At 44.0% G+C, this 20,515-nt stretch overlaps 2 protein-coding genes across 3 annotated transcripts in view; one reads left to right on the forward strand and one right to left on the reverse strand.

The window, feature by feature from the left end:
- plekha8 (pleckstrin homology domain containing, family A (phosphoinositide binding specific) member 8) overlaps positions 1-10,901 on the reverse strand; it is a 31,452-nt gene extending 20,551 nt beyond the window's left edge. Inside the window, exons 1-3 of one of the 2 annotated variants that reach the window (XM_060921795.1) lie at positions 10,754-10,901; positions 1,839-1,955; positions 1,506-1,661 (exon numbers count right to left, since the gene is read on the reverse strand). In XM_060921795.1, coding sequence (XP_060777778.1) covers positions 1,506-1,661; positions 1,839-1,955; positions 10,754-10,793 — 313 coding nt within the window. In that variant the 5' untranslated portion in view covers positions 10,794-10,901. Of the gene's footprint in view, positions 1-1,505; positions 1,662-1,838; positions 1,956-9,774; positions 9,975-10,753 lie in introns of those variants that run through there. The other variant, XM_060921796.1, reaches the window with a different exon arrangement.
- A 257-nt stretch (positions 10,902-11,158) lies between these two features.
- Positions 11,159-20,121, forward strand: fkbp14 (FKBP prolyl isomerase 14). Its single transcript, XM_060920547.1, has 4 exons — positions 11,159-11,490; positions 16,633-16,784; positions 16,884-17,011; positions 17,207-20,121. The coding sequence occupies exons 1-4, from the start codon at positions 11,195-11,197 to the stop codon at positions 17,363-17,365; spliced, it is 735 nt and encodes a 244-aa protein (XP_060776530.1). The 5' UTR covers positions 11,159-11,194; the 3' UTR covers positions 17,366-20,121.
- The last annotated feature ends 394 nt before the right edge of the window (positions 20,122-20,515 follow it).

Below are 20,515 nucleotides of genomic sequence, written 5' to 3' on the forward strand. Positions count from 1 at the left end.
ATAGGCTTGACTGTGCTAGCATTGGCCTGCACTAGCACTACACTAGCTAGAAGGTAACTGGACTGCCGCACTAACAGCACAGAGCTGCAGGTAAGCTCGCGGTGGCCTTCACTAACGCTACTGCTACGCCAGCTGGAAGCTAACTGAACTGTCGCACTAACAGCACCAAGTCACGGGTAAGTTCGCGTCGGCCTTCGCTAATGCTACGCCGACTCGAAGCTAACTGGACTGCCACGCTAACAGCACCGAGTCGCGGGTAAGCTAGCATTGACCTTTGCTAAAGCTACTGCTATACCGTCTGGAAGCTAACAGCACCGAGTCGCAGGTAAGCTAGTATCAGCCTTCGCAAACGCTACACCGGCTGGAAGCTAACTGCACTGCCACGCTAACAGCACCACATCGTGGGTAAGCTAGTGTTGACCTTCGAGAATGCTGATATGAGGAGTGTGTATGTATAATAATAATAATATTGGCTGGCCTTTTTTCATGGTCTATCAGATGTATTCCATTCAGCTAGCATGATATTGAACTCGTCTTCGGCTCGTTTAATATCATGCTAGCTGAATGGAATATATCTGATAGACCACTCAAAGCCAGCCAGGATTATTACCTCGCCTGCTACGGAGTAAGCGGGGCGAGGTTTTGTTTTCAGTCAGGTTTCTTTGTTAACAATATTACGGGAAAACGGCTGGATCAATCTTTATGAAACTTTCAGGATAGATGGGCATTGGTCTCAAATAGAACCTCCAACATTTTGAGGGTCATCCAGTCAAGGTCACCAAAAAGGTCAAAATAATTTTTGTTGTGTCTACTGCTTCATATACAGGCGCGAGCCACTACGTTGTCATGCTGTAAGAATGTAAGTGTAACGATCGCGCACTGCACATACACGTGTTCCGATTAAAATGGCCGGTGAGTGTATATAACTCGGACCCCCCGAAAATATCGGCATAGTTCGAACACTGGTTGTACCAATGTTTTTTTTTTTTTTATTGCAGAGCATAACACGTCTTGTCACAGCCACTGCAAAGTGGGGCTGGAGCCGCAGATGGGAAAACGAAACCTAAGCCGAGCACCGTGGCTCTTCGGGGGAGGGCAGAGGACTCTGGCTGTGTGGGGCGTGGCATTACAGTCTAGCTGCTATCGTTTTTCTAAGCAAAGTCTCTGTTCCAAGTTCCTGGCAGTTTCAAAAGCTTATGAAAAACCTACATCATGTCACAGAGCGTTAATCTCGCGATAAAAAAATTATCGCCGTTAAAATTGAGTCAAGTTAACGCGTTAATAACGCGACATTTTTGACAGCACTATTAAATACTGTAAATCCTTTTTAAAAAATTTTAAATTGTTTAATCCCATATATAGACTGTGTTCCTGGTGAACGTATTACAGTGTAACAGGATGCATTGTTGACAAATTCTACAAAGTTTTAAAAATTCTCAATAAAGTTCAATTTTAAAAAGTAAACCAGGTAAGGTTTAAGATATTCTGAGAGCATTATTTCTTACCCTTCTCTTTCTTGGCCCGGTTGTCTGTCAGACAGGCTTTGGCTGATCCTAAAGCTACCAGCCATTTCTGTCTCTCTGCTGCATTGATGGTCCTGAGGTAGAAGTATTGTTCTCCTGGTATGGTCAGATCAACTCTTGTGAAATCTGATGGGTGTACTGTAGAGTGCATGTGCAAAAACAAACAAACAAACAAAAAAAAAAAACAGAAAAACCCCACAAGCAGTTGTTACAAAAATCACACCATTGACATTGGACCAAGAAGAACACGTGATGACACACAACTAACCATGAAACACCACCTCATAAAAAAGCTGATTGACCTTTTCATCGTACCTTGTATCTCACATACGGAAATCTTCATGCTGCCCTTGCATCCTTTCCAGGTATCTTCTTGCGAATCATAATATGAAAGAGTACCTCCAGCTAATACAAACCAGCGTGGCTGCCAACCTAGAGAGGGCAAATAACTCAATTTGTCATACATAGCAATTACAGGAAGGAACTGCAGCACAGAAGGTAGCGTCACGACTTTACAGCTCCAGGGTCCTTGGTTTGATCCTGATCTCAGATTACTGTCTGTATAAAGTACTGATATTCATGAGAGTTTATTCCAGGTTCTCTAATTTTCATCCACCTCTCAAACACATGCCAGTAGGTGGACTGGCTAAACTAAATCACCCTAGGTGTGAATGAGCATGTGAATGTGTGTGTTGTATTGGCCAAGGTTTCACCAGAATAAAATGTTTACTGAGGCTTCATGCTGATTTCACTGATTTGAGATCACCACAGTTTCCTGACAGCGTAGCTGATAAGGATATCCTCACTGATAGCAGCCACTCAAATCTCTATATAACTATAAACCGATCAGCAGCATCATTAAAACCACCTGCCGAATATTTTGTAGGTCCCCCTTGTGCTGCCAAAACAGCTCAGACACGTCGAGGCATGGACTTCACAAGACCTCTGAAAATGTGCTGTGGTATCTGGCACCAAGACATTAGCAGCAGATCCTTGTTCCATTGCTCCATGGTCCAATTCTGATGCTCACGTGCCCACTGTTGGCACTCTCAGCAGCAGATCGGGGTCAGCATGACTGGTCTGCAGCGACGCAGCCCCATACACAGCAAGCTGCAATGTGTTCTTCGTGTGCACGTGACGTCACGCTTATTTTCCAAACTGGAAGTCTGCCAAGTTGGATGATAACAACAATCAAGATCGTGTCACTTCACGTGTGAGCTGCTGCAACGCTTCATGATTTTCTTTTGATTTCATTGCCTGTGAAGAAAGACAATGCCTACTTTTGGCCCTTTTCCACTACCCTTTTTCAGCTCGCTTCAGCCCGACACGGCTCGCGTTTCGACTACCTCAGAGCAGCACGACTCAGCTCACTTCAGCCCTACTCAGCACCCAAAACTCGCACGGTTTTGGAGTGGGGCTGAAGCGAGCCAAACCGAGCCGAGTGGGGCTAGGGGCGTGAGCAGACACTCCCCTGTGCACTGATTGGTGAGGAGGAGTGTCCTCACACGCCCACACACGCCCCGCGAGCACGCTGGGATCTGTAAACACCGTAAACCTGGAAGAAGAAGAATTACGAAAATTTCTGAAGCCTTATGCACCTTGCCTCATCTATACGCTCTTGCCAGTATCTGTTGGCGTTGTCGGTGACAACAAGCCACAGCACCAAGACCAGCTAGGGCTGTGCGATGTCCCCTTAATTGGCATCGACGATGTTTACAGTGCAAACATCGTGATGGACGATCATATCGTGGGTGGGCGGGCGGGCGGATTTTAATACCACGTTATTATTATTATAATTATTATTATTATTATTAAAAGTATTATATATACTCATCCGAGGCTTTGGCACGTAAAGAAAAAAAAGCGCTCGGTGATGTGGAATATTTGGCCTTGATAACGGATATGTGGTCCAGCTGCAACATGATGCCCTATATGTCAGCTACCGTACATTATGTGGACCGAGAGTGGGCAATGCAGTCCAAATGCCTGCAGACGAGTTTCATGCCAGAGACACATTCAGCGGACAATTTAGAAGACGCATTGCGCGAGACACTTGCCGAATGGAAAATAGAGGAGAAAAAGATCGCCTGTATAACAACGGGGCGAATATTGTCACAGCGTTCAGGCAATTGAAATGGCCGTGGTTAAGTTGTTTTGGGCACAATTTGAACCTGGCCATAACCAACTCGCTTGCGCAACAGAGGGCCAGTACAGACCGAGTGTTTGGAGTTTGCCGAGCAGTCAACACTGCGTTTGCGCACAGCTGGCTTCGGAGAAATGAGCTGCGCAAAGCGCAGGTGGAAACGAACCTCCCCGAGCACTCACTGATCACGGCAAGATATTAATCTGCTCTAACAATGAAAGACTAGTATTCAAACTATGAGAAGAAACTACACTTAAGCTATTACTCATTGTTTATTTACACCATATCAATTGAAGATGCGTTTCGGCCTTTAGTGCGCACTTGAACGCGCTAATTTTTCCAATTTATTAGTCTTTGAATTATTGCACCAGCTTTTAAAATCATGATTTAATATTGTTTTGTTTTGTTTTTACTGTCTTTACATTTATCAGAATCACCTTCATTCTTCCATTGGGTTTGACATTATGGCTTAGAGTGGACCATTTTGAGTCTGAAAGTAGGCCTATTTACCAGATTAAAGTTATTTGACTTCTGCCGAAGTCTGCGCTTCACTGCCGTTTGATAAGGTGCAATATTTCCCGACTGAAGTCGTTAATAGTGGCTATTTGTTTGAACAACATGATAAATTTTACATTAAAAGTATAGTGTAGGCTAAAAAATGAAGTCAAAATGTATTATTAGTAGCATACTGTATTTGTGTAACCACATGTTATGTTCACTAGCATGTCCCTGCACCATAGCCTACGTGAACAAGCGGTAATAGGATATTACTTTATAATGATTTATATAATTATGTATTTATATATAATTAAATGTTATATATTTATATATTAAACAAAACTAACTAACTAAACTAACAAAAAACTAACTTTTTAGGTTAAATAGGCCCAGATGATACCGTATATATGCATGTTTATGACAGGAGGGGGCGTGGTATCACGATGGTGGCTCTCCATCGTGATGGATGACCACCATCGTCGATGGACGATGGCATCGTCTATCGGCACAGCCCTAAGACCAGCAACACTAACCATGTCCTCCATGTTTATTGTTTACTATCCGGGTTGTGAGACTACCGCTTTAAAGGTCACTGATGTCACGTGACGTCCACCCACTTTCGCTAACTCCACCCACTTCCAGCCAGCACGGTTCAGCGCGGTTGTAGTCGAAATGCAACTCCAACAGCCCCACTCAGCTCGACTCAGCCCAACTCAGCACCACACGGCTCAGCCCAACTCAGCCGCGTTGGTAGTGGAAAAGCGGCATTTGTGTGCAGGATACGACTGCAGCAATAATGCTACTCATGACAAAGAGAAACTGTTCTTTGGAATTCCCAAAATAATTAAAAAGTGCGACAAAACAGATGAACTGTCCAGAGAACGCCGTGCGTATGCTGTGGTTCAAAAACATACATCTTAAGGACTTAACTGAGGAAAAACCTAATTACACCCGTGTGTGTGGTGACCACTTTATATCTGGTAAGAGTTCATTGCTAATTAAAGCTATGTTTTCTGCTGATTATGACCACGAGTTGGCCTAGTGGTTAACGTGTCCGCCTCTCGATCGGGAGATCGCGAGTTCTACTCACAGTTGGGTCATACCAAAGACCATCATAAAAATGGTACCTACTACCATCTGGCAAGGCACGCTGCAATACAGATGCGAGCAGGGAGTCAAACTCTCGCGGTTACCAGAGGACTAGCCCCCCACTGTAACCCTAGCCATGTAATAGGTGAGAGGCTGAGGGCCACGGAAATGGAGATCGGTGCCGCCACATGGCGTGGGAAGGATTTTGATTTCTGCTGATTAAATAGTAGAACTCTTGAGTGGTGTTTCACGAGATCATTCAGAATGGTTTATACGAGCATGAACAAGCACCCAGCACCCCGTCATCTTTTAACTGTTTGGCGAGAAGACTACCAACCTAGCCAGACACAAACAAACAAGATCAACTGTGAGCAGTAGCTCACAGTTGATCTTGCAATCGAAGGAATAGGATACTTATTATGAATGTTGACTTCAACAAATAATTAACCCTGAAACAAGTAAGTAAAGAGCAGTGTCTCTCCCCAGGAATTTCAAATAGCATCCTCGTAAACTGTCATTTTGAAATAGCATTTTGCTTCTTGAAATAGTGTCAAAATCCACCCAAACACACTTAGTCGGTAAACAGGAAGTCGATGTGCGACAGACCTGAAAATGGTATACATGGTATAGAACCCCAAGCTGAAACTCGGTACCAAACATCAAGCAGTTGTGATTTGTAGTTGCTGAGAAAAGCGTTACGAAAATTTTGTAAAGCCACGCTATAAGTTTCGTAAATATATTCAGTCAGTAAACAGGAAGTCGATGTACGACAGACCTGAAAACGGTATACAAGGTATAGAACTCCAAGCTGAAGCTCGATACCAAATATCAAGCAGCTGTGATTTGTAGTTGCTAAGAAAAAGGGTGTCCTTCGGAGCAGGAGTATAAAAAAAAATAATTATAGGCATCTAGGCTCTAATAAGCCTTCATTTGTGCATTGGTTGTCCATGAGGTTTGTAGAACGAGACGATTCACAATATCAAGGGATTCAATTGCTGGTAATGAGGCTAAAGCCTCTGTATAATCGGATGGCTTTAAAATATAGCCGCAGTACGTCAGGCTGAAGGACATCACGTCTGACACTGTGATTAGCAGCACTGGAGCACCCCAGGGCACGGTGCTGACCCCTCTTCTCTTCACCCTGTACACCATGGACTTCTGCTACAACTCGGAGCTGTGCCACATTCAGAAGTTTGCCGATGACACAGCCTTCGTTGGGTGTATCAGTGACAACAGAGAGGAGGATTATAGGAGCCTGGTGAGAGACTTTGCTGTGTGGTGCAACAGGAACCATCTGCAGCTCAACACCTCAAAGACCAAGGAGCTGGTCATTGACTTTGGGAGTTCCGGACCAAGGTCATGACCAGTTCTGATCGAGGGAGTCGAGGTGGAGGCTGTGGATTCCTACAGGTACCTCGGGCTGTGGCTGGACAGCAAACTGGACTGGACTTGCAACACCAATAACTTATACAGGAAGGGACAGAGCAGGCTATACTTCCTTAGGAGGCTGCGGTCCTTTAACATCTGCAGGAAACTCCTGTGGATGTTCTATCAGTCTGTGGTCGTCAGTGTCCTGTTTTACACCATGGTGTGCTGGGGGGGCAGCACATCCAAGGAGGACACATCCAGGCTGGACAAACTGATCAGACAGGCCGGCTCTGTGGTCGGCATGAAGCTGGACTCTCTGGTGATGGTGGCAGAGAAGAGGTCTATGGACAAACTATTGAACATCATGGACGATGCCAGTCACCCTCTGCACACCGTCATCAGCAACCAGAGGAGCCTGTTCAATGACAGAATGCTCCTTCCCAAGTGCAGGACTAACAGACTTAAAAACTCCTTTGTCCCTCACGCCATCAGACTGTACAACTCCTCTCTGGGGGGGAGGAGGGGTAACAGGAGGACAGAGGATGGGAAGGAGCAGTAGCCTAGCCTAACAATAAGCAATACCGGACAATGTGCAATATAATGTGCAATATAAAGTGCAATATCTCTCCTGCCACCCCCCCTTTTTCTCCTTTTTTTCCCCTCCCCCCTTCCCCATATCTTATTCTTTTTATATTTGTATATGTAAATAATTTAGTTTAATTTATCTAGAAGTTTTCTCTATTTATTTTCTCTGTTTATCTGTAATGATGCTGCTGGAATCTTAATTTCCCTGAGGGAACCCGCCCAAAGGGATCAATAAAGTTTTATCTAATCTAATCTATACAGGTCAAAGCCACAAATTAACTTTTTCTCTGAATCTTGACTTGGCAGAGGACTACATCCATCCATCCATCATCTCTAGCCGCTTTATCCTGTTCTACAGGGTCGCAGGCAAGCTGGAGCCTATCCCAGCTGACTACGGGCGAAAGGCGGGGTACACCCTGGACAAGTCGCCAGGTCATCACAGGGCTGACACATAGACACAGACAACTGTTCACATTCACACCTACAGTCAATTTAGAGTCACCAGTTAACCTAACCTGCATGTCTTTGGACTCATCTCATCTCATTATCTCTAGCCGCTTTATCCTTCTACAGGGTCGCAGGCAAGCTGGAGCCTATCCCAGCTGACTACGGGCGAAAGGCGGGGTACACCCTGGACAAGTCGCCAGGTCATCACAGGGCTGACACATAGACACAGACAACTGTTCACATTCACACCTACAGTCAATTTAGAGTCACCAGTTAACCTAACCTGCATGTCTTTGGACTGTGGGGGAAAATGGAGCACCCGGAGGAAACCCACGCGGACACGGGGAGAACATGCAAACTCCACACAGAAAGGCCCTTGCTGGCTTTGAACCCAGGACCTTCTTGCTGTGAGGCGACAGTGCTAACCACTACACCACCGTGCCCAGAGGATTCCAGAGAATCATAATATTTCTAGAAAGTCAGAGATACATCACAGTTATTGTTCGCAGACGAGATGGCATTGTGGCGGATGCATACGTCACACTATTTTGTCATGTGGTTGCACATGAAGAATTGTGTCCTGACACCTTTCGATCATAGCCAGGATTAACAATACGTTACAGTAGCTCCAGGGGCGTAGCTAGAGGGGGGTCCTGGGGTGCCCGTGTCCCTCCCTTTGTCAGACCATACATTTTTTCAATAGCTGCATAAGAATATTAGAAAAGCGCCCACTGTAATTTTTCTAACATTTTTTTAAAAACTAGATTGTCACCTCAGCCTCATTAGGGTTTCTATAACCTTGTATGGACTTCCTCTGGTTTGGGAGCGAAAACCCAGTTCTGCGCAAGCGCAACACGATCGCACTAGAAAGCATGGTCAAGCTGCCAGTGTAGCTGCAGTCTTTTTATTTGTGAATTACGAGTATTTCCTCTTGTGTTAATAATTTGCCATGTCAAAACAAGCAAAACTTTCCTCCTTCTTTCGACGTGAAGAGAGGTAAGCAATTAATTACATTTTTTTCCATCAAAGTTGCATTTTGTGGCTTCGAAGCTAAGTTTGAGTGTGCCGTTTCTAGAACACAACATCAAGAAAACGTGGAAGAATACACTATGGCAGACCGATCGACATTGACAAGATTGTTGACATCTTTGCCATTCGTCATCCACGACGCCTTTTACTTAGAAACATTTTGGCCGATGAGCAGTAAGAATAAAAAGAGTTCTGCATCGGTTGATTAGGGTAAGATTTAAAATTGCACTACTTTATAACTAGTTTATAACTGTTTAGATGAAAGAATGATGCAAACATAGTGTCTTCCATGCCATCCATACACTACCAGATAAAGCTGATTTGGCCTAATGATTTGGGCGGCGGGCGGCATGGTGGTGTAGTGGTTAGCGCTGTCGCCTCACAGCAAGAAGGTCCGGGTTCGAGCCCCGTGGCCGGCGAGGGCCTTTCTGTGCGGAGTTCGTATGTTCTCCCCGTGTCCGTGTGGGTTTCCTCCGGGTGCTCCGGTTTCCCCCACAGTCCAAAGACATGCAGGTTAGGTTAACTGGTGACTCTAAATTGACCGTAGGTGTGAATGTGAGTGTGAATGGTTGTCTGTGTCTATGTGTCAGCCCTGTGATGACCTGGCAACTTGTCCAGGGTGTACCCCGCCTTTCGCCCGTAGTCAGCTGGGATAGGCTCCAGCTTGCCTGCGATCCTGCAGAACAGGATAAAGCGGCTAGACATGAGATGAGATTTGGGCGGCACGGTGGTGTAGTGGTTAGCATGGTCGCCTCACAGCAAGAAGGTTCCGGGTTCGAACCCAGCAGCCAGCGAGGGCCTTTCTGTATGGAGTTTGCATGTTGTCTGCGTGGGTTTCCTCCGGGTGCTCCAGTTTCCCCTCACAATCCAAAGATGTGCTCCCTGGGCGCTGTAGTGTGGCTGCCCACTGCTCTGGGTGTGTGCTTCAGATGGGTTAAATGCAGAGGATGAATTTCACTGTGCTTGAAGTGTGTATGTGACAAACAAAGGTTTCTTCTTCTTCTAATCATTGTCCGACAGCTTACAACATGAGATGAAAGAATGATGCAAAGGCCGCGTTATTTTCTCAAATGTATTTTTTCATTTACAAACCTGTGGGTGGGCGGCACGGTGATGTAGTGGTTAGCGCTGTCGCCTCACAGCAAGAAGGTCCGGGTTCGAGCCCCGTGGCCGGCGAGGGCCTTTCTGTGCGGAGTTCGCATGTTCTCCCCGTGTCCGCGTGGGTTTCCTCCGGGTGCTCCGGTTTCCCCCACAGTCCAAAGACATGCAGGTTAGGTTAACTGGTGACTCTAAATTGACCGTAGGTGTGAATGTGAGTGTAAATGGTTGTCTGTGTCTATGTGTCAGCCCTGTGATGACCTGGTGACTTGTCCAGGGTGTACCCCGCCTTTCGCCCGTAGTCAGCTGGGATAGGCTCCAGCTTGCCTGCGACCCTGTAGAACAGGATAAAGCGGCTACAGATAATGAGATGAGATGAGATGAAGTACTCAGGCTGCCAGTCAGACCCAGTCGTCTAGCCATGACCTTGTCGAAGTCACTCAGATCCTCACGCTTGCCCATTTTTTCCAGCTTCCAACACATCAACTTTGAAGATATTTCATCATTGTATTCCTCAGCTTCTGAACTGTGATTACTGTGATGGAAAGTGAATCAGACCTGACAGTTCACATCCACTTGACCTTGATCTGACGGAATTAGCTGCCTGATCAATACAGTAACACTATTCCAAAGTTTGCTGGCTAGCTAGTTAGCCAGCTGAAGCTAGACTAGCTAACAACAGTCAAAACAAAACACACCGATTCAGAGAACAGAATGTAACGTCACCCTGTACAGACAAATTACACATGTGAACGAACAACAGGAAAGAGAGAAAAATAAGCGTTAAAAAAACACACAAAAACCTGAAATAAAGAGGTGCCACAGAGGTGCTGTTGGCCCGGCCAAGCCTCCAGTCCACCTCAGTTTCTCAGGGGCTCTCTCTCTCTCTCTCTCTGACTGTCCTGACCTGAGCTGAGCTAGCACAATAAAACTACGCGTACATTCTGACATTAGTTCAAACTTTACTACGTACCACTTATATAATTGGTCCATTTATAAAGAACCCCTTCCATGGTGCCTCCTTTCTTTATTCACAATTCATTACTTGCTCACTTCAACATCCTGAGAACTCATCGCTACGAAATTCTGTAACTTGACAACCTCCGGAGCGCGTGCTTCACTGAACATTACAAGCACAACAAGCGCAAAATGGTTCGTGAATACCGAACCACGTGACCAGACACGGTTGAACCTGTTTGCGTGACATCATAGAGGAATTTTTCTTCGAATCCCTTCCTGATTGGTAAGGGTGCGTTTATGGGGCGGGTCCTTTCCAGAGCTGACATCCAATGAACGGAATGTATTCTTTTCTAAGGCGGGTTTTTCAACCAGTTCCACCAATAGCAGTAAAACAAAGCGATTAGCTGTTTGGGGTTTTTTCGCTTAGGGATCATGTGTGGGATTGAGAGGCTGGATGCCACGTCGTCAAGGTGATTGGTGCTGGGATTCAGATACTTCCTGGAAGAGTAAAGCAGATCAACACCTCGGTCAGGGTGTTGTGAGGTATTTTGAAATGATGCTGGGATTTTGGCTGTGCTTGCTCTCAGCTCTGCTCTTTTGTGTTCATGGTGCAAAACTTCCTGAGCCGGAGGTGAAAATTGAAGTCTTGTACAAACCTTTTCTGTGTCATCGAAAAACCAAGTATGGGGACATGCTTCTGGTGCATTACGATGGCTTTCTGGAGAGTAATGGCACAATGTTTCATTCCAGGTAACATGATGCATGAATTGGAACACACACACACACACACTGACTTGAACAATAGGATGATCATGTACTCTCTGTGTGTGTGTGTGTGTTAGGCCCCACACTTAATAAATTTGCATTCTTTATACTTTTTTTAAGTGTAATAGAACAAACAATTACAAATTAACTGGCATCCAATCCAATGATAAAGGTCACCCAGACAATTTTGTATTTTCCATGAAAAGTCACACTTTTATTTCCCACCATAAGTTGTAAAATGAATAGAAAATATAGTCAAGACATTTCTCTGGCCATTTTCGACCCCACAAATGTGATGCTCCAGAAACTCAATCTGCTCAAAGGAAGGTCAGTTTTATAGCTTCTCTAAAGAGCTCAACTGTTTTCAGCTGTGCTAACATGATTGTACAAGGGTTTTCTAATCCTCCATTAGCCTTCTGAGGCAATGAGCAAACACATTGTACCATTAGAACACTGGAGTGAGAGTTGCTGGAAATGGGCCTCTATACACCTATGGAGATATTGCACCAAAAACCAGACATTTGCAGCTAGAATAGTCATTTACCACATTAGCAATGTATAGAGTGGATTTCTGATTAGTTTAAAGTGATCTTCATTGAAAAGAACAGTGCTTTTCTTTCAAAAATAAGGACATTTCAAAAGTGACCCCAAACTTTTGAACGGTAGTGTATAATCTACAGTGCTGTGCGTAAATGAGTGCACCCCCTTTGAAAAGTAACATTTTAAACAATATCTCAATGAACACAATTTCCAAAATGTTGACAAGACAAAGTTTAATATAACATCTGTTTAACTTATAACGTGAAAGTCAGGTTAATAATATAAACTTGGATTACACGTTTTTTCAGTTTTACTCAAATTAGGGTGGTGCAAAAATGAGTACACCCCACAACAAAAACTACTACATCTAGTACTTTTTGTCTGGCCTCCATGATTTTTAATGACAGCACCAAGTCTTCTAGGCATGGAATGAACAAGTTGGCGACATTTTGCAACATCAATCTTTTTCCATTCTTCAACAATGACCTCTTTTAGTGACTGGATGCTGGATGGAGAGTGATGCTCAACTTGTCTCTTCAGAATTCCCCATAGGTGTTCGATTGGGTTCAGATCAGGAGACATACGGAAGTTGGCCACTGGATCACTTTCACCCTGTTCTTCAGAAATCCAACAATGGCCTTAGATGTGTGTTTAAGATCACTGTCATGTTGGAAAATGCACGACGACCAAGGGCACGGAGTGATGGTAGCATCTTCTCTTTCAGTATAGAGCAATACATCTGTGAATTCATGATGCCATCAATGAAATGCAGCTCCCCGACACCAGCAGCACTCATGCAGCCCCACATAAGGACACTGCCACCACCATGTTTCACTGTAGGCACCATGCATTTTTCTTTGTATTCCTCACCTTTGCGACGCCATACAGTTTTGAAGCCATCAGTTCCAAAAACATTTATCTTGGTCTCATCACTCCAGAGTATAGAGTCCCAGTAGCCTTCATCTTTGTCAGCATGGGTCCTGGCAAACTCTAGGCGGGCTTTTTTGTGCCTGGGCTTTAGGAGAGGCTTCTTTCATGGACGGCATCCATGCATGCCATTCCTCTGCAGTGTACGCCGCATTGTGTCACGGGAAATAGTCACTCCAGTTTGGCTTTCTCCTTCTTTAAATAACTGCAGTGAACTTGCATGCCGATTTTCTTCAACCCTTCTCATCAGAAGACGCTCCTGTCGAGGTGTTAACTTCCGTGGACGACCTGGACGTCTCTGTGAGATGATTGCAGTTCCGTTTTTCTTAAATTTTTGTACCACTTTTGCTACAGTATTCTGACTGATAAGTAAAGCTTTGCTGATCATCTTGTAGCCTTCACCTTTGTGGTGTAAAGAAATTTTCTTTCTCAGGTCGTGTCATTTCTCTTCCATGTGGTGCCATTACTGACAGCATGAAATGGGGAGGGTTTTTCTTTAAGTAACACCCTTTAATAGTCAACTGTCTGCTGGACACCTGTGTAATGACTAATTAGACTCACCTGTGATTGTATCCTTGTTAAATTAGACATTTGTAGTCTACAATTTAGCTTTGCTCCAGAGACTTTCGGTGGGGTGTACTCATTTTTGCACCACCCTAATTTGAGTAAAACTGAAAAATGTGTAATCCAAGTTTATATTATTAACCTTACTTTCACGTTATAAGTTAAACAGATGTTATATTAAACTTTGTCTTGTCAACATTTTGGAAATTGTTTGTGTTCATTGAGATATTGTTTAAAATGTTACTTTTCAAAGGGGGTGCACTCATTTACGCTCAGCACTAAATTAGAGGAATTATGAAGATGAAACACACTTATTTCACATATCAGGTGGTCATAACTGTAAAAGATAAAAGAGAAAACAATGCAACAACTGTTGACAGACATACAGATGTGAGTCTACTGTGAGCAGTGCTGGTTGTACAGTCTAACAGCTGCAGGAAGGAATGATCCGCAGTAACACTCCTTCACACACTTAGGGTGGAGCAACCTCCCGCTGAAGGAGCTCTGCAGTCCAGTGAGTAAGTCCTGTAGGGGGTGGGAGTCGTTCTCCCACGTAGATGACAGCTTAGCCTCATCCTCCTCCCACCCACTACCTCCACTGGCTCCAGGAGGCATCCCAGCACAGAGCTGGCCCTCCTGATCAGTTTGTCCAGTCTCTTCCTGTCAGCTGTGGAGATGATGCTCTCCCAGCAAACCATGCCATGAAAGATGGCTGACACCACCACAGCGTCAAAAAAGGTCTTCAGGAGTGCCCCTTGCACTCCAAAAGACCTTAGAGTTGTTTACTCAGTGTTATGAGACTGAAGTCTTACTGAACTTTAATAAACAAGGTGAGCATGCAGGGTGGCACAGTGGTGTAGTGGTTAGCACTGTTGCCTCACAGCAAGAAGGTCCTGAGTGGCCGGCGAGAGCCTTTCTGTGTGGAGTTTGCATGTTCTCCCCATGTCTGCGTGGGTTTCCTCCGGGTGCTCTGGTTTCCCCCACAGTCCAAAGACATGCAGGCTAGGCTAATTGGTGGCTCTAAATTGACCGTAGGTCTGAATGGTTGTTTCTCTGTGCCAGCCCTGCGATGACCTGGCGACTTGTCCAGGGTGTACCCTCCAGCTTGCCTGCGAACAGAATAAGTGGCTACAGATAATGGATGGATAGATTTACTGGGACAGTTATCATACTTTCTGATTGTTACAGATTCCTGAGGAGCCAGTGTCTGACATGCTGGTGATAAATCCCATACGTTTTCAATGTAGTGAGGCCAAATACCTCACAGGGCCTCATTCCCCTTTTTTTTTTTCCCTCCTTGTCCAGCACTATTGCTAGGTCGGGGTCCATGTGGACCCTACTGATCCACATATCATATTAATTGGCGCATAGTTTTACGTCGGATGCCCTTCCTTCCGCAACCCTCCCATTTTTGGGCTTGGGGAAACAACCACTCACACAAACACATTCACACCTATGGGCAATTTAGAGTAGCCATTTAGCCTATCTGCATGTCTTTGGACTGTGGAGGAAACTGGAGCACCAGTAGGAAACCCACACAGAAAGGCCCCCGTCGACCACTGGGCTCGAACCCAGAACCTTCTTGCTATGAGGCGGCAGTGCTAACCACTACACCACTGTGCTGGCCCCTTTCCCTTAAACAAAAAAAAATCCTCTAGTCCCTTACCATGAGCTTAACCATCATAATTTAAATGCTTAACCTGAACCCTAAAACATCTTAATCTTCAAACAGCCCTTTGAAGACGTAAGGACCAACCAATGTGTCCTCACTTTTCAAAAACTTTGTTCATTAAAAACATGTTCCAGGTGCGCACACAGTGGGGTCCAACAAAGTCTGAGAGCACTTGTGAAAATGCTTCTATTTTGTATTCTTTTCTCATTTAATACAACAAATTATATTATTATCAACAGCCTGAGTAAAAAGTAGGGACATTGAAATATTTCCATGAATTTCAGAGTTTCTTAGTATTTGGTTTGTCCTCTTTTTTTCCTTTAATGACGGCGTGCACTCAAGGTGGCATGGACTTCACAAGTTTGTGCAAAACATTATGATCCACGTTTTAGATCAAACTGGAGTTTCATCTGAACACATGCTTCAATAGAAGCGATTAGGCATGAGGAAAATCTGACCTTACATTGCTTACATGCTTATTTCTGTTTGTCTCTAATTTAAAAAAAATGTGGTCTCAGACTTTGTTCATCAAAACTCCAATGCTATTAGGTCAAAAAGGCCTTAAAAGTGCCTCCCATCTGCAAAGTTTAGGGGTTTCTGAAGATCTGTATTAACTGTATTGGATGGGAAGTGTTTGTGGCTGGAAGTAACCAGTCCAGGGCTGGGCAGTCATAGGCTACGTTTACATTAGACCGTATCTGTCTCGTTTTCTTCGCGGATGCACTGTTCGTTTACATTAAACCGCCTGGAAACGCCGGGAAACAGGAATCCGCCAGCGTCCACGTATTCAATCCAGATCGTGTCAGCTCCGGTGCTGTGTAAACATTCAAAATACGCGGATACGCTGTGCTGAGCTCTAGCTGGCGTCTCATTGGACAACGTCACTGTGACATCCACCTTCCTGATTCGCTGGCGTTGGTCATGTGACGCGACTGCTGAAAAACGGCGCGGACTTCCACCTTGTATAACCTTTCATTAAAGAGTATAAAAGTATGAAAATACTGCAAATACTGATGCAAATACTGCCCATTGTGTAGTTATGATTGTCTTTAGGCTTGCCATCCTTCCACTTGCAAGTGGTAAGTGATATGCGCTGGGATCACACACACAGCGGCTCAGTCCCGAATCACTGCTTGTGCGCTTCACTCGTGCGCTCTGTGAGCTGCGCAAGGCCGGAGTGCGCACCCTCCAGAGGGCACTCGCTGTTCAGGGCGGAGTGATTTGGAGCACAAGATGCCTGCGGAGCCGAGCATATCCGTGTATTGGTATTGCTGTGTGCACGCAAATCGTGTATTGGTGTTGCTGTGTGCACGCTAATCGTTTTAAAACGTTAATCTGATGATCCGCTGATACGGTCTAATGTAAACATGGGCATAGCTTACACACTAATCTGCAATGTGTTAATATATATTCTACATTTAAAGCCATCAAGAGGGTGATAAACACCCAGTATGGTTTACCCTGGGGATCCGGGAGGTGATCAAAGGATGGGACAGGGGACTTCAGAACATGTGCACAGGCGAGAAAAGAAAGCTGACCATCCCACCATCTCTTGCATACGGCAAGGAGGGCAAAGGTGAGCTTTCACTACTGACTTGTGCTTATTCTTTAAATTGGCTTTAAGGCAAGGCCCATGTACATGCATGGTTGTTTTCATGCCCCTGCTCTGCTTTAGGAAAGATCCCACCAGAGAGCACCCTGATCTTTGACATAGAGCTCATAGAGATCAGGAATGGCCCCAGGTCGCATGAGTCCTTCCAAGAGATGGACCTTAATGATGACTGGAAGCTCTCCAAATCTGAGGTCTGTTAGCCAAATAAGAAGGCTTGTCCCATAAAGTGCTTTTTATTTTTTTAAACTTTAAGTTAAACAGCACATATTTATCCAAAGAAATCACTTGTCAGTTTAACTTGATCAGTAATGAACACTTTTTATGAAAATGGATTTTAAAAATGACTGCTATTAACCTTAATGCATGCTTTTGTAATTCTGTTTCAGGTGAAAGAGTATCTGCGTAAAGAGTTTGAGAGACATGGATACCCTCCCAATGACACTCATCATGAAGCCATGGTGGAAGACATCTTTAAGCAGGAGGATGACGACAAGGACGGCTATATATCTGCACGAGAATTCACATACCAACACGATGAATTATAGAAACCAGTTACTCTCTTAGCAATGTTCAACGTGAAAGGGAAACGTTGAATGCAGCCTGTTCGTATTGGTTTTCGATTTATATATGACAAACTTCAGTATCTGAAAATGAAGACGGCTGTTACGGTTTATGTAAACAAGGATCTGGGAGCAGTCGTTTGCTCATGCTTGCTGTGAATCTATTCTTGAAAATGACACAAACTTGCCCTTTGCCCCTTTTTGATGTGTTTAAAAGATCACTCTCATTTGCCAAATTCTTCAATGACCATTTGTACACAACAAGAGCTGTGAAAAGTGTGAGCCTTTTTTATCTTTACTGTCAGAAATAGGTGTACAGTAGGAGTCTATTTCTGTCCTCCAAGGTACAGTCTACACTAATGTACCCCCTAGGGCTCATTATTGGACCTCAAGGTGACTATGTAGACCTTTTTAGTGTGTTGCCAATCAGTGTATAAAGGGTACAAATAAATACCTTAGAGGGTACTGCCCCAGTGACAAGCTATTGTACCCCTAAAGGTACAATAATGTACTTTATTTTCTGAGAGTGTTGAGTGCCTGTTAACTGATATAATATGGTTCACTTATAGGATATTTTCAGTATACAGTAGTGTGCAAAAGTCTTAGGCACGTGTAAAGAAATGCTGTAAACCAAAAATGGCTTAAATAATTAAATGGAATGTTTCAACATTCAAAAAATACTATAAACAGCAGTAAGCCATCATAAATGAAACAAAATCAATGTTTGGGGTGAGACAGTTTACAATTATTTCGCATAAGTCTTTTAACACAACTCTTAGTTCTTTAGCACAAGATCCAAGAACACTTAACCTTTATTATGAATACTTACTGATCATGTTTAAAGATGTTTGATGGATTTTTTTTTTTTAAATGAAAGTTGCAGAGATTTCGATCGAAAACGAGCGATTGTATTTCCCTACTCCGCCATCTTGAAACCGCCATGTTTGATGTAGCCCATATGTTAGTCACCAATCCCCCCTCCAAATTATTTAACGCAGAATGTACCCTGACACAGGCGGCACTGTGGTGTAGTGGTTAGCACTGTTGCCTCACAGCAAGAAGGTTCTGGGTTTGAGCCCAGTGGCCGGCGAGGGCCTTTGTGTGTGCATGGGATTTAATCTAAGGTTAATTGTTGGCTCTAAATTGATCGTGTGAATGGTTGTTTGTCTCTGTGTCAGCCCTGCGATGACCTGGTGACTTGCCCAGGGTGTACCCTGCCTCTTGCCCATGGTCAGCTGGGATAGGCTCCAGCTTGCCTGTGACCCTGCACAGGATAAGCAGTTACGGATGATGGATGGATGAATGGTACCCTGACACAGTACACCACTATAGCCAACTTCTGTTGTCAAGTAGGGCAAGAGACATAACCCTCCGGTTAATTAATTCGGCAAACGTAATTATTGACAGTCAGTTGAATTTGTGATATGATCAGAAGTGACTGAAGTTATCTGTGAAGATGCCCACAATTCAAGGCCTTTCAAGGCAATTATGGCTTAACTACAAATATCCAAAGAATTGGATTTTCAGTCCACATTTCAGGGATCAACAACTGATCCTTAACATGCACAGCGGCGGCAGCAGCAGAAATTCCGACTTCCAGTCCCTAAGCAATCGTAATAAACCCTTTCTTGTATCAAGATGAGTATTTTTTTCGATTATTGTGACCATAATCCAGAGTTAGGCTAAATGACTTTAGAACTCCTGCTAAAAGACTTTTGTGTTAAGTAACCAGATACCATGCGAGACGATCCTTTGCTTAAAAAAAAAAATAGTCTCGGGTACAATGAGGGGCGTCACGGTAGTGTAGTGGTTAGTGCTGTCGCCTCACAGCAAGAAGGTCTGGGTTCGAGCCCCGTGGCCGGCGAGGCCCTTTCTGTGCGGAGTTTGCATGTTCTCCCCGTGTCCGCGTGGGTTTCCTCCGGGTGCTCCGGTTTCCCCCACAGTCCAAAGACATGCAGGTTAGGTTAACTGGTGACTAAATTGACCGTAGGTGTGAGTGTGAATGGTTGTCTGTGTCTATGTGTCAGCCCTGTGATGACCTGGCGACTTGTCCAGGGTGTACCCCGCCTTTCGCCCGTAGTCAGCTGGGATAGGCTCCAGCTTGCCTGCAACCCTGTAGAACAGGATAAAGCGGCTAGAGATGATGAGATGAGAGGTACAATGAGTGCAGTTTGATAAGGAAATGAGCTGTAGGTTTTACTGAGCATCTTACAGAACCAGCCACAGTTCTTCTGGACACTTTGACTGTCACACTCACTTCTTCATTTTGCAGCAAAACCCAGCAGCCTTCATTATGTTTTCTTTTTTAATCTGAAAAGTGCGCTCTTATGTAATATGCTGCTCAGATACAAAAACTTTTTTATGTGACATTTAATTTTGTGCTGGAAAACGAACGTTTGGACTTAATGTTTTTGTACCGACTCAATGTAGAAGTCATAAAATAGAAATCTATAAAGTTTGTATGGAAATAAATAGTGTGCCTGAGACTTTTGAACAGTACTGTATGTTTACATTTTGTTGCATTTTCAACATGTTACTTCGGAATGGATCTAATTTGTATACAAGTTGTTGTTTTTTCCCCCTTCAATGCCTCAGCATGTACAAGTTCATGTTGTACTGCTTACAGTGCCTTGTGAAAGTATTCATTCCCCTTTGTGTTTTCCTGTTTTGTTGCATTACCAGGAATTAAAATGGATTTTTATTTGGATTTTATGTAATGGACCTAACAAAATAGTCAACACTGATGTAGAATTTTTTTTTTTTAAATTAAAAACTGAAAACTTGAGTGTGTATGTATTCCTACTTTGCTATGAAACCCCTAAACAAGGCCTGGTCAAACAAATTAACTTCAGAAGTCATATTTAGTTGATTAAAGTCCGCCTCTGTGCAATCAAAGTGTCACATGATCTGGCACATGATGTCATTATACAGTGTCTTGCAAAAGTATTCATCCCCCTTGGTGTTTGTCCTGTTTTGTTGCATTACAAGCTGGAATAAAAATGGATTTTGGGCGGTTAGCACCATTTGATTTACACAACATGCCTACCACTTTAAAGGTGAAAATTGTTTTATTGTGACACAAACAATAATTAAGATGGAAAAACAGACATCTAGAGTGTGCATAAGTATTCTTCG

Source organism: Neoarius graeffei, chromosome 5 (genome assembly GCF_027579695.1).
Source record: "Neoarius graeffei isolate fNeoGra1 chromosome 5, fNeoGra1.pri, whole genome shotgun sequence".
Classification (NCBI taxonomy): domain Eukaryota; kingdom Metazoa; phylum Chordata; class Actinopteri; order Siluriformes; family Ariidae; genus Neoarius; species Neoarius graeffei.